Raw genomic sequence first — 14,688 nt, 5'->3', positions numbered from 1 at the left:
AGAGTCCAGTCCTCATCCTAAAGGCCACAAGTGCTCACCTCCAAATGGACCAGTCAAAGACCAGCAGCAGCGGAGCGACAGGTAAGTGTGGCAGAGTGGACGTGCTGAATCTGGAGATGTTTGGGATGGGGAAGGTTACCAAGTATAGTTGGACTCACCCCAACACAGCTTGGGCTCTGATCTAAAGTCCTGGAGAGGGGATGGACCCTCTCTTACTTTAGAGTTGGCATCAGGCGGGTGTGGAGGTCCTCTCATTCCTCTGGTGGAGTGCCTGGTGTTGGAGTTTACCCTGGTGAGCCAAAGGGAAGGTTCTGAGTGTTGTCTGATCTTATAAACTGAACAAGCGTCTGTGGAAGGTGACCCCATAAGGGCAACAGGGCATAACGATAGACCTGAAGCTTGACGCCTCAGACATTCAAGTGAAAAGATTTAAGAAACAAGACGTCAGGGTGAACTCTGACCTCCTGGCAGAGGAGCCAGAAGGTCCTCCTTTTCAAATGAGGTTTCCAGCAGCTGTGGCCTGAAGGTCAACTGACCATTGGTTTTATTTTGAACAGAGCAACAATGGACAGGTGATGTCTGCAGGTGTCTCATTGGGTTAGTCAGTGGTCATCCTTGTTCCGTTCACAACAACCCATTCTTTGAGCATCTTCCTCAACGGTGAGCGAAGATAGAAACCTTAATGGAAAGAGATCAGCAAGAGGGAACATGGATATTTCTAACCATGACAAACGTAGATGTGAGGTAGATGACAATGCTTCAGGAAAAAATACATGAGATGGACCCAAAGATCTCAGTGAAAGTGAAAGCTCAGGTTTAGAGTCTTGGCATCTCAGCCAAATACTCAGATTTCTGAGAAGAGGCAGATAATCCACACTGGAGAGTCCCAACGTAACCAGTTAAAAGAAATCTGTGTTAACTGGAAAAATGAAAGGCTAACAAGAAGTGTCTATTGAGTGAACGGTATGTTGAGGTCATTTCTTTAGGAGGCAGGAAAAGAGCCCACACACAGACCGTGAGAAATGATCCGTACATCATCTACCGCCGAGGTTCTCAAACTTTACCTCATAAAATAACTTAACATTTTAACTCTCCATTTATTGGCACTGCATGATGCCTGGAAGGAAACACAGAAGATGATATTTAGAAGTTTAAAGTCGGAAAATCTAAGAACGTTTGCAAGAAGTCAGAACTCAGTTTGGGAAATTACAAACTTGAGGTTTAATACGACTGTAGAGCAACCAGAGCTTGGAAAAGATCCTCCTTCACTCAACTCTGCAGGTTTCAAGGTGCAACATCCAGATTGAGAATAATCTCCATTTAACTGAAGCTGAATTTGTCTGTGATTGGACTGAGTGGATTTCAGAAGATAGATTTGATCTGTGTTTCTTGTGAGTTGGTACAATGTCAGTGAACTGGATTTAAAAGATTTGAATTTAATTGATCATTCATTTAGTTTTCACTTGTTTACAAACTTGAGGTTTTAACATAGTTCAGTGGGATTTGGAGTCATTACCAGATCCAAGTTCAGAGGTAAATGAGACACACTGAAGCACCAATTTGTTTTGGGCGTAATTGAAATCTTTTCCATTAAGCTCATCCTTAAAGTTAGTCTTAGTTTTTATTGTAGTTTAAGTTACATGGATCATCAAATCATCATATTGTCTGATGTAGGGGCTAAGGACCACACTGTAAGATCTGAAAATACTTGAGACCCTCTAAAAATGCTTGTAACTGGCTTGTTTATAGCATCAGATATATCTAAATGTGTACTAATAGTCATAGAATTGGTCTCAGTCCTACAGCAGAAGCTAACATCAACGGTCTTCCATATTTTCGCTCTTGGGGATTGCTAGCCAATAGCGTATCCTTGTGCTGAGATATTTCAGCTTCCCAAACTGCATTTTCTTTTGAATATTTTAGATATGCTCTTCTACAAGATTCTGTACATAGTCTGATTTTCCATAAATAATTTGAAGTTACCTTCCACAGAAAAATCGGTGAATCCAGAACAGTGAATCTTTAGCAGGGGTCCACTGTGGGTATTTGGTCACTTTATTAAAAAAGCATATTTCTAGGACTGGTTTTTATTTAAATAAATTTTTTTTACTTCTACTTGAGTAATATAATTTGAAGAAAATACTTTTCCATGAGTATAATTTCTGGCTACATTACCCACTGAAAGTGACTTGACTAAACGTAAAAACAAAAGCTTTTTAACCCAAAAAAGTATACGAAACAACTAGGTTTTGTTTTTCTTTTTCACCAAGCACTTCTTTACTAATACTTAAATGCACAACTAGGTTTTGTTTTTCTTTTTCACCAAGCACTTCTTTACTAATACTTAAATGGATGACAACATTTTATTCCTGAATGAAGCGTTTCTATTACTTGAGTACAATTTTCAGCCACTCTACACACCTCTGGCTCTGAATCGCTGTTAATTTCATATTTACTTTTTAAACCACAACCACGCAAACTGTGTCTGGGTTCCACTAGAAACCCCCCAAACAAGGTAAGAAAAACAGGCGGGCTTCTGCTCTAAAAATGACTAAATGTCGACATCTAGTGGAGGAAAGCGGGATGTGCCGTTATTGGTTTGATCTACTGGTTTTACTTGGATGTTCAGCGGCAAYAACTGTAAGCAGAGGCCTTWTTGTCACACCATCGGTAGACTCTTCAGTAATGCGGCTTTTATACCGTCGAGTCCGGACTTTTACACCGACCTGATCCCGCTGCAGGTATGTTAGCTCCGCTGCTAACGGTTAGCCTCGTCTTCAGCTCCAGGTGGCCAGGCTGCCGTTAATGTCAGCAAACGGCTAATATGGATTAAACGGAGCAGAAAGACCAGCCCTGCCGCCGGGAACTGTTCGGTAATCGGGGTCAGAAAACCGAAAAWCAGAGCCAGCTCATTGYTTTTCCCTCCTACAGTCAAGTAGATACATCGGGACAGCGGTAGATGTGAGCGTTGGTGGTATAGTGGTTAGCATAGCTGCCTTCCAAGCAGTTGACCCGGGTTCGATTCCCGGCCAACGCAAATGTTTTTTTTTTTTTTTTTTGGGGTCTGTAGTGTTTCTTTAATAATTTATTAAAAATGTGTACATCAGCTATTAATCTCGAGACTATCACTGTAAAATGCATGAATTACATCAAGTACATGTAGTGACTACATAATACAATCTTCTACCTAAATTTTAAGTTTTAATAAGTAGTGTGGATTTTACCAACTTGAATATTCTGGATGCTAACATAGAAACTGGATCTGTTTGAAGTGCTCTATTATGTAGAGTATTATTATGACTAGAGTTCCTGAATGTTGTGTTACCTCCGGCAGCGAGTCCAGACATGGGGCGGTACTTCTACAGCGAGGTCCACATCAAGAGTCCATGGTATCAAGTTCTGGCTGCTTTCTGGCAACGCTACCCAAACCCATACAGGTAAGTCAGTTAAATTCTCTACATAGTGACCTCGACATCATACAAACATGTGAGTCCTCTTTAAATCAGGCGGTGGACATGAACTTTAACCTCTGGTAGATCACTATCACCTCCAATCCCCACACAGCTCAGCTGATGTGTGGAGGTACGTCTAAAAACATWCAATAATTAGATATTTTTCTAATTCAGAAAGTAAAAATCATTTTATTTACATTAATACATTTTAAGGCTGGGTATGTTTGGATCTGATTGGACCTCTGGTTTTCTGTGCCAGCACTCATGTCCTCACCGAGGACGTCCTGTACCGTGAGGTCACCCCCACCAACCTCTTGTTGTCACGGAGACTGCTGACCAAAACCAACCGGTTGCCAGGATGGGCAGAGCACATCTTTCCCGCCCACATGGCGCGGGATGTCTACGTCCTGGAGGACTCCATCGTGGACCCGGAAGCCAACACCCTCGTCACCAAGACCTGGAACCTGAACCACAACACCCTGATGGTGAGACCCGGCAATGTTTCTATAGAGGTGTCCTGTCTGAGGGAATTACTGCTGTTTCATTATTGATTTGSAGTAAAATGTCCAGTTCTAATCCTCTCAGACGGTGGTGGAGCGCTGCATGTTTGAACAGGACGGCAGTCAGCCCACATGGACCAAACTAAAGCAAGAAGCTTGGATCTCCTCATCTGTTTATGGGTTGACCCGGCCCATTCAGGTAGCATAAACACTCCAACAGTTTAATCAAATCTTTCAGACCTGGACTCAGTGTCTTCAGTTTGATGAACCTCACAATTGTAGAAAAAAAGTGTGGATAACACAGAGCTGTGCATTGTACCTGAACCTGAAAGTAACAACAGGACATGTGAACATCCGGTCCTGGATGAGAGCAGTGATCCCTGTGGTTGATGTGTCCAGGTAAGTCGTTTGTCTAACTGTCCYTGTCGGTCCACCAGGAGTTTGGCGTAGCGCGGTACAAAAGCAACCAAACTCAAGCCATGAAGGGGCTGGACTACGCTCTGACCAAGATACAGAGTAAGACAAAGATTAATGTTTATCTATCTCACAATTGAACCGGAAAAGGGTAGAGTGCCTTCTCCGGGTCAGGGGGGTCGTCCTGCCTCAAGTGGAGGAGTTTAAGTATCTGGGGATCTTGTTCACGAATGAGGGAAGAAGGGAGCGGGAGATCGACAGGCGGATTGGGGCAGCGTCTGCCGTGAAGCGGGCGCTGTACCGGTCCGTCATGGTGAAGAGAGAGCTGAGCCAAAAAGCGAAGCTCTCGATTTACCGGTCGATCTACGTTCCCACCCTCATCTATGGTCATGAGCTTTGGGTCATGACCGAAAGAACGAGATCACGGGTACAAGCGGCCGAAATGGGTTTCCTCCGCAGGGTGGCTGGGCTCTCCCTTAGAGAGAGAAGCTCGGTCATCCGGGAGGGACTCAGAGTAGAGCCGCTGCTCCTCCACGTCGAGAGGAGCCAGTTGAGGCTCGGGCATCTGGTCAGGATGCCTCCTGGACGCCTCCCTGGTGAGGTGTTCCGGGCACGTCCCACCGGGAGGAGGGAAGACCCAGGACACGCTGGAGGGACGATGTCTCTCTATGGCCTGGGAACGCCTTGGGATTCCCCCGGAGGAGCTGGAAGAAGTGGCTGGGGAGGGAAGTCTGGGCCTCCCTTCTGAAGCTGCTGCCCCCGTGACCCGACCCCGGATAAGGGGAAGAAAATGGATGGATGGATGGATATCTCACAAAAAGTCCTCTTACTTACCTCACCAACACAATCTCAAGGTGACTCAACAGCCGGGTGGTAGTGGACACCATTCAGAGTAGCTGCAGCTCAGAGGTAAAGGTTGCCATACTCCAAATGGAGGATTCTGGTTCTGACCGTGGCAAAGTGGTCYGGACCTTTACCTTTAGTCAACTCCTGAGCTAACTGTGGAGGTTCTGTTTTCTAGTTCATGTCTTTTGTGGATTGTCTGCACCCTTTGAGGCTTTTTAATGTAGGAGTTTAGGGTACTAGGGTTACTTTTACTTTTGCCTCTTGTGTTCCTTCTAAATCTAAAGCAAATGTCCATTTTCCTGAAAAAGTCTTGTTTGTGGCAGTTGTGTACAGGATCTCTGGGCGTCTGGTTTGGGAACCTCATGGCCTCATCTTTGTATTTTAAAGGTAATCTGGTTCTGTTGGCCWCTTCAAGCCATGACGTTCATCCTGCAGTGTAGCAGTCGGTGGCTGATTGTAAAGCAGCTGGAATGAGAAYCTGCTCCYCGAACTCTTAAGACTTTTTGCACCAACTCATTTCCCACTGAGCAGTTTACAGCTACATGGTCATAGAAATGTATCTTTATAAAGTCGAGTCTGGTAGACATTCGCTTTAAGTTTGCTTGGACTCTTCGCAGAGTCTTTAACTAGTAACGCGTTGGGATCGTAGGGAATGAGTTTGATAGTCTTGCTAAGGAGGAGGATCTCTGGTTTTCACGTCCTGGATGGATGGATGGCACATTTTGTCTTCCCTACATGCTTCCAGTTTGCTTAAAGATAAATTAGTGGCCACTCTTCTCTGTTCCAGCTGTTTGGCCCTCACCAACATGGAGGTCCTTCTAATCAGCTCAGTCATCTCTTACAACACTTTCCTCAAGAGAAACATCCTAATTTTACCTGTTGGCATTAGGTGCCATATGTATCTCGATTTGTACATGAAGAAAATCTCTTTTAAAACCTTGCAGCTCTAGGTAGTAGAGCTGCACTTCTTTAATTCCACCACTAGATGTCACTGTATGTAGCAACTGGTACCTTTAATGCCAGTCCTTCAGTTTTACCAGCATATTTTAGCTCATTTTTGTTTAATCAAAGATATTAATATACTGAAATACGATCTTTCTCCAGATATCTAGAGAATCAAATTGTTTTTAAATTTGTTCCAGTATATAAAACATTAAACCTGAAGGTGTACTTACTTATTACTACGATTGTATTTGCTCTTTAAATGTACTTGGGATTAAAATATGCTCAGTATTTTATCAACGTAATACAGCTTATTGCATCAACTAGTCTGTTTTCTATTGTCTTCCTCCAGGTGAAGATCTTCCCCATCTCCATGGCGACCAGGAAGATTCATCCGGGAAACACAAGCCCCGCCCACCAAAAGCCCCGCCCACTCCAGCCAAGAAGCCCAATCAGTTCGCCTGAACCGATAACAGCGAGTAAACAAAAACTGCTGTTCTGAACCTCATTGGCTGTGAAAGTTACAAATTAAGATTGGTCACCTCAGATTTTCATTTTTTTATTGGAATAGATTCAAAATTGCTTTTAGTTTTATTGATTTATTGAGCGTCGTCATTTTTACACAAAGAATCAAATGATTTTATATGTATTATTACAGTTCTTGTTCAATACATTTCTTTTTTATCTACCATTTTTTTATGTGTCTTTGTTTCTTGYGTTCAATAAACATGATTTATAAAATAAACTATCAATTCAGTCATTTATATTGAGTTAAAAACACATAACTTTGTTCAAATTAGTTGCACTTAATATAAAAATGTAATATTAAATGCTGTGTCAGGTGCAGGATTTGAGGTGAAGATGAATTAATCTAATGTCTGTTAGCATCTTATCAGATTAGCGTCTCTGTTGTTCAAACTGAAATTAAACTACGATAACGACGCTGTTTCCTGTTTGTTTTACGGATTCAAGGAGTTTAGCTTCACTTTGAATAAAATATGAAACTAATACTTTATAAMTTTATTCAGATTTCACTCTGGGAACCAAAGTTCACCTCAATTGTCTTTACAGACCAGAAATAATTCATAAAAACGACGTAAAAGAACAAAAGTTGAGCGGATATCTACGGTTAATAACAAGCACTGACTTTCTTTATGAAGAACAAACTTATTTACAATTAAAACAACTGATGTTTAAAATTAACTTAATCAGAAACAGTGAAGAAATAAAAATAAAGGAGAAAGCATCTCTATCATGATGCTGCTTAATCAATTCACATTCTGCTGGAGGAAACTTAAACATTTGAAATTCAACATTTTATGCAACATCTTGTGTTAGGAAGCTAACATAAGATGAGACTAACATAAGAATAACAGTTAACACTGAGCAAATACAATTCATCTACAAAATAAAAAAAAACAAAATATTTTTGAAAAAGTTAACCAAGATGTTCAAGACCAAAATATCAAATTTATCGATTAAATTATTAAAAATCATCACAGTTAATAGTATTAATAAAGGTTATTTAGCAAAGAAGATTACCTAACCAATATCTAACATGTAAATTATTAAACTGTTGTCTCTTATAGGTATAATTTAAACTGAAGTTTTAGCTTTAGCATTAGCTTTAGCATTAGCTGTCACTAAATACTGTTTGTTCAGTGTCATGAATGAATGTTTGTGATTAGCGCTTTAGAGTTAGAGTAGCTAATCTTTTATTTGCCCACCACTGGTGATGAGGATCAAGGTGTCGTTATAAATTCTGTTTTGGGTTTAGAAAACCACAAGAAGCCGAACTGTGGTGGGAATAAATGGGCCGGTCCGACCTGGTGGTCGTGATGTTTCATGGAGGAACCGCAGCAGGTTTGCCGCCGTTTCTCATCATTTGTAGCCTTTTTGTTGGAAAAACTGCGCTCTGGCGATGACATCATTAGAGAAGTCCTTGGTCCGTGTCTCGCTGTCCAGGTGATCGGGTTGGGCTAGAGGAACCCGCTCCAGCCCAGTCATGTACCCGACCAGCGCTCCTGGAACACATGTAGCCAGTCTCGTTAAAGACGACTCCATTAGAGCTGCAGTACGTAACTTTTATAAAGATGTTWTTTTTTTTACACATTTTTTAAAACTGTCACCAGGTCCCGACAGCTAATCTGTGAAACGATCGATCTCTTCCACCTCTTTCCTGAGCTGCTACCGCCATTTGAAGAAATGCTTCGCTCCCAACCAAAACCAACCAATCACAGCCAGAGGGAGGGTCTTAGCGCTGTCAATCAATCTCTGCTAAATGTGCTAGTAGCAGAGAAATAACTTAACCCTTACAGGAAAGTCATTTATCAGCCATCATTGGTGGCCATGCTAACTAGCCTTAGCATTCACAACGGGTCCGTGCATCAAAAGAAGCTCGACACAATAAATCTGGACGTAAATAATGTCTGAAAATTATAATTCTGAAAATTGTGAAAGAAGCCTGCAGTTTATTGGGTGAACAAACTTAAAATCACGTGATTTTAATTGTGTGTCTTATTTAATGGGAACATCATAATTTGTTCCCATTATGGGAAGAGTGCCATCTCCGGGTCAGGGGGGTCGTCCTGCCTCAAGTGGAGGAGTTTAAGTATCTGGGGATCTTGTTCAYGAATGAGGGAAGAAGGGAGCGGGAGATCGACAGGCGGATTGGGGCAGCGTCTGCCGTGAAGCGGGCGCTGTACCGGTCCATCGTGGTGAAGAGAGAGCTGAGCCAAAAAGCGAAGCTCTCGATTTACCGGTCGATCTACGTTCCCACCCTCATCTCTGGTCATGAGCTTTGGGTCATGACCGAAAGAACGAGATCACGGGTACAAGCGGCCGAAATGGGTTTCCTCCGCAGGGTGGCTGGGCTCTCCCTTAGAGAGAGAAGCTCGGTCATCCGGGAGGGACTCAGAGTAGAGCCGCTGCTCCTCCACGTCGAGAGGAGCCAGTTGAGGCTCGGGCATCTGGTCAGGATGCCTCCTGGACGCCTCCCTGGTGAGGAGTTCAGGTCCCACCGGGAGGAGGGGAGACCCAGGACACGCTGGAGGGACGATGTCTCTCTATGGCCTGGGAACGCCTTGGGGTTCCTGGAGGAGCTGGAAGAAGTGGCTGAGGGAAGTCTGGGCCTCAAGTCTGAAGCTGCTGCCCCCGCGACCCGACCCCGGATAAGCGGAAGAAAATGGATGGATGGATGGATGGATGGATCATAATTTGGAAATAGTTTTTTCTAGATAGCAGAATATCAACACCGTAAGTTTTCAGTCAGAGACTTTTAGCATCCTCCCAGCCTGAAGACACATCTTCCACTGCTAGCTTCATGTCCGAGGGGAATCCAGCCCCTYAAGAACATTTGGAAAACTATCAATGAAGACTGCKATGGAGGGAACGAGAGAAAGTTTCTATTTGGAAGACAAAGCATGAAGAAACAATGACTGTACCAGAACTTTAGAACCRGTCCATCAAYAATTTAAAGCTGTTAGTTCTTCACCTTTCAGCTGCATCTCTTCTGACCAATCAGGCTTCCGGTTCTTCATGTCCTTGATGAGGTGAATCAGGCAAGTGCTTCCTTGCTCAATGTGCTCCCTGCTGAACGCTGTTCCTTTCAGCTCATGATGGTCTTTATGGATCTGCAACAACAGGACATGGTATCGGCTGGAAGACACAATGAACCAAAGTCTCAGTCCTGCYGGTTAATGTCTCGGTTCCGTCATGTTGGGTGTGTCTCCGTTGGAAGTCTGTTCCTGACTGCTTTGTGGGCGTGAAAACGCCCAGGACCTGTGGTCCATGCTACAATGTTATTTTGTGMATGTACTCWTGGGCAGCCAGTTTCTCAGAAATCTCTTACCCGATCCAGTTTGACGCTATATCCACTCTTCCGCCACAATTGATAAAAGGTTTGGACCTCAATGCTTCCCAAGGAATTAGTAATTTACTGCTTGCYATCTCACCAACTACGACAGCAATACAGAATGCAGTTTTCTGTCAATCTAAATGCTTGCATGTAACACACTGCTTGGTGTGACATGTGTCACCCYTTAAATGGTTAYGGAAAAATGGAAGAAGAAGATCTGCAAATGGAGACAAACTCTACTCGGAGTGGACTGGGAACAAGGGGGTAAAGCCGCGGCCGGTCACGGCGGCAGGTCACCACACAGACCTGCATGAGTCCGAAGCAGACGCTGTCGAGTTTTCCGTARCCCTTACAGTCCAGGGTTCCTCCGGCGCGGGACTGTTTGGAGATGATGGCGGCGATCAGAGCAGGATGAAGACGAAGCCTGAAATGTTCACATCGGTCTGTCTGTTTATATCAAGGACACAAAGCAACAACTTTTGCAGTTTTGAAACTTACGCTTTTCCCACACTTTTGATGTCCGTTTTGTACTTAGACATCAGCTCCAGATCTTGCTCTGCCAACGTTTTGGACACTTCAACGCCAGTCATCCTGTTCACTGCAGAGGAATGTCACTCATGGGATGGTACTTTAAATCAGACAAGCCTTTCAAACCTTTCCTGAGTGAAGGYAACTCACTGCTAGAGCTGTCAATGTTTCTTTCCTTTGTGATTTTAGAGGCTCCAGTCGTCGTCATTTGGCTGAGGTTCCTGTACTCTGAAACGCAGCAGCAGAACAGGGGGAGCAGGAACGACTCGAGGTCTGGTTGGATGGTGAATGCCTAGTTTTTGAACCAATAGAAACCATCCTCACCTGTGTGGGTCTCATTACCTGAAAGAKAAACAACAGAACCTGGTTTTAGTCACATTGAACACAGCCAGTGGCCGTTGTTCCTGAGCACCAGGATGGATAACCACAATCTACATTACTGACAGTTGGAYGGTGCCTCAAGGTTTATCGTTCGGAATGTTAATGCTGGCTTTTCACATGCTATCAAGCAGAGTTTCCGGGTTTTGGTAAATCTGCACATTAACTACGTCGGTCTTTAGTTGGAGCATTTAACAGGAAGCAAAGGCTCAGCAGAAAGGAGGAAACAAACATCATCAGGTCTTTGTCATCTGAGAAATTTGGTGCATAAAAGCAAACCTGCAGAARGAACTCATCTTGTAATTCATCTTCTTTCTRTCTCCTGTTAATCATCACTGCAAGTCACAGATGAAAATCAGCTCAGACTAAATAACTTCACTTTGAAAGGAAAGTGAATGCAGAAGTCCCACCTGACAGAAAACCTTTGAGCTTGTCGATCAGGAACCCAACAAAAACGCCCAGGATGAAGGTTGGGAGGATGGTGTGAAGCATGGAGGAACTCTGGAGATCCACAGCAGCAGCAGCAGTTTTACCATATTCTGTAAAACCAAATGAGTCAGAGATGCCATATGCAGAATATTGTTCAACCTCCGTCACAGTAATCAACCTCAGTCCCCACCAACCACGCCAAAGCAAACGCTTGGACCAGGTGGTGATACAGCTTCCTATGTTTCAGTAAACCTGTTGTAGCGCGCCGCAGAACAAAGTACCATCAGATCTAAGGAGCTAAATAACCTGTAAATACCTTTTTAACTCTCTCTAAACGTTTCAGGAAAGTGTCCAGTGAGTTCCAGAGAGCACCCTTTACTCTTTACGAAGCACCCATAAGACAAAGTACATAGTACCTTACTGAAGGTATTCTGTAAAGACTGAGAAAGTAGCCAGGAACTACCACTGAACTACGGGAAAGTTATTTCACTTCGGTAGTAATATTCCAGTAAAGTTCCCTGTAGGTTCCATTGAAAACCCTGTAAGTTCCAGTAAAACAACCCCAGTAAACCCTGTGGGTACCAGTAAGGCACTCTGTAGGACCCAGTAAAGTATCATGTTGGTTCCAGTAGGGCTGGACAATATGGCTGAAGAACATAACACGATATAAAAGTTTCATATCAGCCAATATTAATAATTATTGATAAGATTTTTTTGGTTTAAATATCTGAAATGCAACCAAACTGGTGATGTGACTTTTCCTGTTCTCTCCTTGCTGTTGTTTTTTTAAGTTTTCAGCAGCTATGAGGCACAAACCTTAAACTGCAACAACAGGTTGTTGCTAGGTAACCAAAGARCGASTGAGTTAGTTGATGYCACCAACCATTGGGCCTTTCGTCTGCCTACATTTCCCAGAATGCTGTGCGATTCTGGATCAGAGCTCAGGGAAAGTATTGAATAWTATAATTAACATAATTTTTATTGATATTGATCACGTGTCTATTGCGACATATATTGTTATTGACTTATTGCCCAGTAAAGTAACTTTCAGGGCTCCAGACCTGCAGATGCAGAAGTTGATTTGAATGATTTTTGGCCTGTGAACCTTTTTTCAGTTGGATTAAAACGATGAAACTATCAATTATAGCTTCGTCTGAGTTCGGTGTTTTTGGTTTGTTTTTTTTTGTTTCTGCATTTTAAAAAGTTAACTTGTACAAGCAGCAGATGAAGCTGCTGCAGAGAAACAGGAAACAGGAAGTCTTGTGCATTTTCACACCAGACTGAGAGTTCAAACACCGTGAAGGTCGTTTACAATCAGACGCTTCAAAATGAAGAAGTTTTGTGACGGGAAGGAGTCGCAGATTAACAAACACGATGGATAAATTCATAAAAACCTTCATCACATCATCAGTTTTTATCTAATCCTTCTGAATGCTGTTTACTGTTAAAATGTGTCGAGATAAAAAGTAGCTGCGTCTCATCTGCTTAAAAACTGTCCAATTTAAAATCGACTCCAGAATCAGCAAATTGATTTTTAGTTTCGGAAATAATGTCCACATTATCTACATACAATAAAGTTATGCGTTGATCTTTGGTGTAGCAGAAAAGCGGCGTTAGAAACCAGAGTTTGTCTCACCTTCCATCATCACAGCAGCAGGAGACGTCTGACCTGATCTGCAGAGACTTCCTGCTGTGTTTTCTTCACAGCAATGACGTCGGCTGACAGTTTCACACATTCAACTGCTGCCCAAACCTGCACATCATCAGCTGAACATCAGCTCAAATATGTTATTATTATCAGAGTTACTGTAAATGTGAAGCACTCCGCGAAGTTTCTTCTGTTTCTGATCATGCAATAAGTACAAAGTTGAGTTGGTGAATAAGATGCAGCAGATCTTGGGGAAGCAAACCAGGTGAGACTTCCTGCAGTTGAACTTTCTGCATGGAAAGCTGAGTAAACAACACGTAGCTGCTCAGCTGCAGCAGGCGCAGGCATCACTGTAACGCTGTGGGCTTTTACTGACCTGGTTGAATCAGGGYTTGATGTGWGCAGCAGGTCGGGCTTTGCTTCTTGCATCTTCTAATCTGATCAGCTTAGAAGATGCTGAGCTCAGCAAATTGCTCAGCTTGGCTAAATACTACGTTGGTGTCATAAGCTGGTAGGTTGTGGTGAAGAAGTGGACGCAGCTTGACCCAGGATGTAGTGAAATAATRAGTTTAATGATGAWACTCCAACAACAAGGAACAGCGGGGAACGGCACGAGGAAAACTGGCAGCCACGGAGACAGACGACATCAATAGACAAGGACCCVACGAAGAACACAGACAACAGGTGAGACTAAATACACACGGGGGGAATCACGGGAACGAGACACACCTGGGAGACAATCAACGGGGAAAGACGCAGAGACAGGACTAACAGGGAACAGGATCACACAGAAAAACTCAAAAATAAACACACAAGAACACGGATCATGACAGTTGGTATAAATACCAAGTTTTTATAATGCTTTAGCATTATCCATCCATTTTATTTACGCCCTTATACCTAGTGGGGTCAGGGGTCAGGAGGAGCTGCTGCCTCTCCACCAAACGTTCCGGGCGAGAGGCGGGGTCACCCTGGACAGGTCACCAGTCTGTCSCAGGGCAACACAGAGACAGACAACCATGCACACACACATTCACACCTAGGGAGACTTTAGAGAAACCAATCAACCTGACAGTCATGTGTTTGGACTGTGGGAAGAAGCTGGAGTACCTGGTGAGAGCCCACCATGCACACGGAGAACATGCAGACTCCATGCAGAAAGACCTGGCCGGGAATCGAACTGTTCAGCCTGCTTTAGCATTAGCTTCCGTTAAATATCATGTTGGTACAGCACTTTACCATTAGCTTTATCATTAGCTTGGCTAAATACTGCTTTGACATAGCACTTTACCAGGGGCTTCTGCAAATTACAACGTTGGTTTAGCGCTTTAGCGTTAGCTTCCGCTAAGTACCACAATGATATAACACTTTAGTGTTAGCCTCCGCTAAATACTATGTTGGTGCTGTGTGTTAGTATTAATGGACTTAGTGTTTGATTAGTGTCACAGGATTAGCACAGCTAACATTTTAGCACTACTGTGCCTTAGTATTCAGTGATCCTAAGTTGATTGTTGAGCTTTATTTTTCACTGAATTCGGGTCTTTTAGTGACATTTTTCTACCAGTTTTGATCGACTTTTCTTTGTAAAACAGCTCAGGTTCAGTCAGACTGGATGAAGAACAACTGGGTTGTCAAACCCAGTTTTTCTCCTGTGTAACCACACAGAGCGAACAGGTCATGCTGAGTGCAACAGGT

General features: G+C 43.3%; 2 protein-coding genes and 1 non-coding gene across 7 annotated transcripts; 2 read left to right on the top strand and 1 right to left on the bottom strand.

The window, feature by feature from the left end:
* The first annotated feature begins 2,523 nt into the window (after positions 1-2,523).
* On the top strand, positions 2,524-6,845 carry LOC103480947 (PRELI domain-containing protein 1, mitochondrial-like). Of its 4 annotated transcripts, none has more exons than XM_008436151.2 (6): positions 2,524-2,741; positions 3,335-3,437; positions 3,712-3,937; positions 4,038-4,151; positions 4,390-4,468; positions 6,507-6,845. In XM_008436151.2, the coding sequence occupies exons 2-6, from the start codon at positions 3,346-3,348 to the stop codon at positions 6,617-6,619; spliced, it is 624 nt and encodes a 207-aa protein (XP_008434373.1). In that variant the 5' UTR covers positions 2,524-2,741; positions 3,335-3,345; the 3' UTR covers positions 6,620-6,845. The 4 variants fall into 4 exon arrangements, with proteins under 4 accessions (XP_008434373.1, XP_008434376.1, XP_008434375.1 ...); XM_008436154.2 differs by lacking the exon at positions 2,524-2,741 and adding an exon at positions 2,807-2,873; XM_008436153.2 differs by lacking the exon at positions 2,524-2,741 and adding an exon at positions 2,812-2,882.
* On the top strand, positions 2,966-3,037 carry trnag-ucc (transfer RNA glycine (anticodon UCC)). The gene has a single exon. It is a non-coding gene; the product is annotated as a tRNA-Gly (tRNA).
* A 314-nt stretch (positions 6,846-7,159) lies between the features above and the next one.
* Positions 7,160-13,138, bottom strand: LOC103480948 (lysozyme g-like). Of its 2 annotated transcripts, XM_008436157.2 has the most exons (8): positions 12,982-13,138; positions 11,327-11,455; positions 10,863-10,880; positions 10,689-10,766; positions 10,509-10,608; positions 10,317-10,434; positions 9,648-9,786; positions 7,160-8,178 (listed from the first exon to the last, which is right to left on the bottom strand). In XM_008436157.2, the coding sequence occupies exons 1-8, from the start codon at positions 13,079-13,081 to the stop codon at positions 8,036-8,038; spliced, it is 825 nt and encodes a 274-aa protein (XP_008434379.1). In that variant the 5' UTR covers positions 13,082-13,138; the 3' UTR covers positions 7,160-8,035. The 2 variants fall into 2 exon arrangements, with proteins under 2 accessions (XP_008434379.1, XP_008434380.1); XM_008436158.2 differs by lacking the exons at positions 11,327-11,455; positions 12,982-13,138 and adding an exon at positions 10,983-11,305.
* Positions 13,139-14,688: the final 1,550 nt, after the last annotated feature.

Source organism: Poecilia reticulata, linkage group LG18 (assembly GCF_000633615.1).
Source record: "Poecilia reticulata strain Guanapo linkage group LG18, Guppy_female_1.0+MT, whole genome shotgun sequence".
NCBI lineage: Eukaryota > Metazoa > Chordata > Actinopteri > Cyprinodontiformes > Poeciliidae > Poecilia > Poecilia reticulata.
This window is presented reverse-complemented; position numbering and strand designations above follow the sequence as displayed.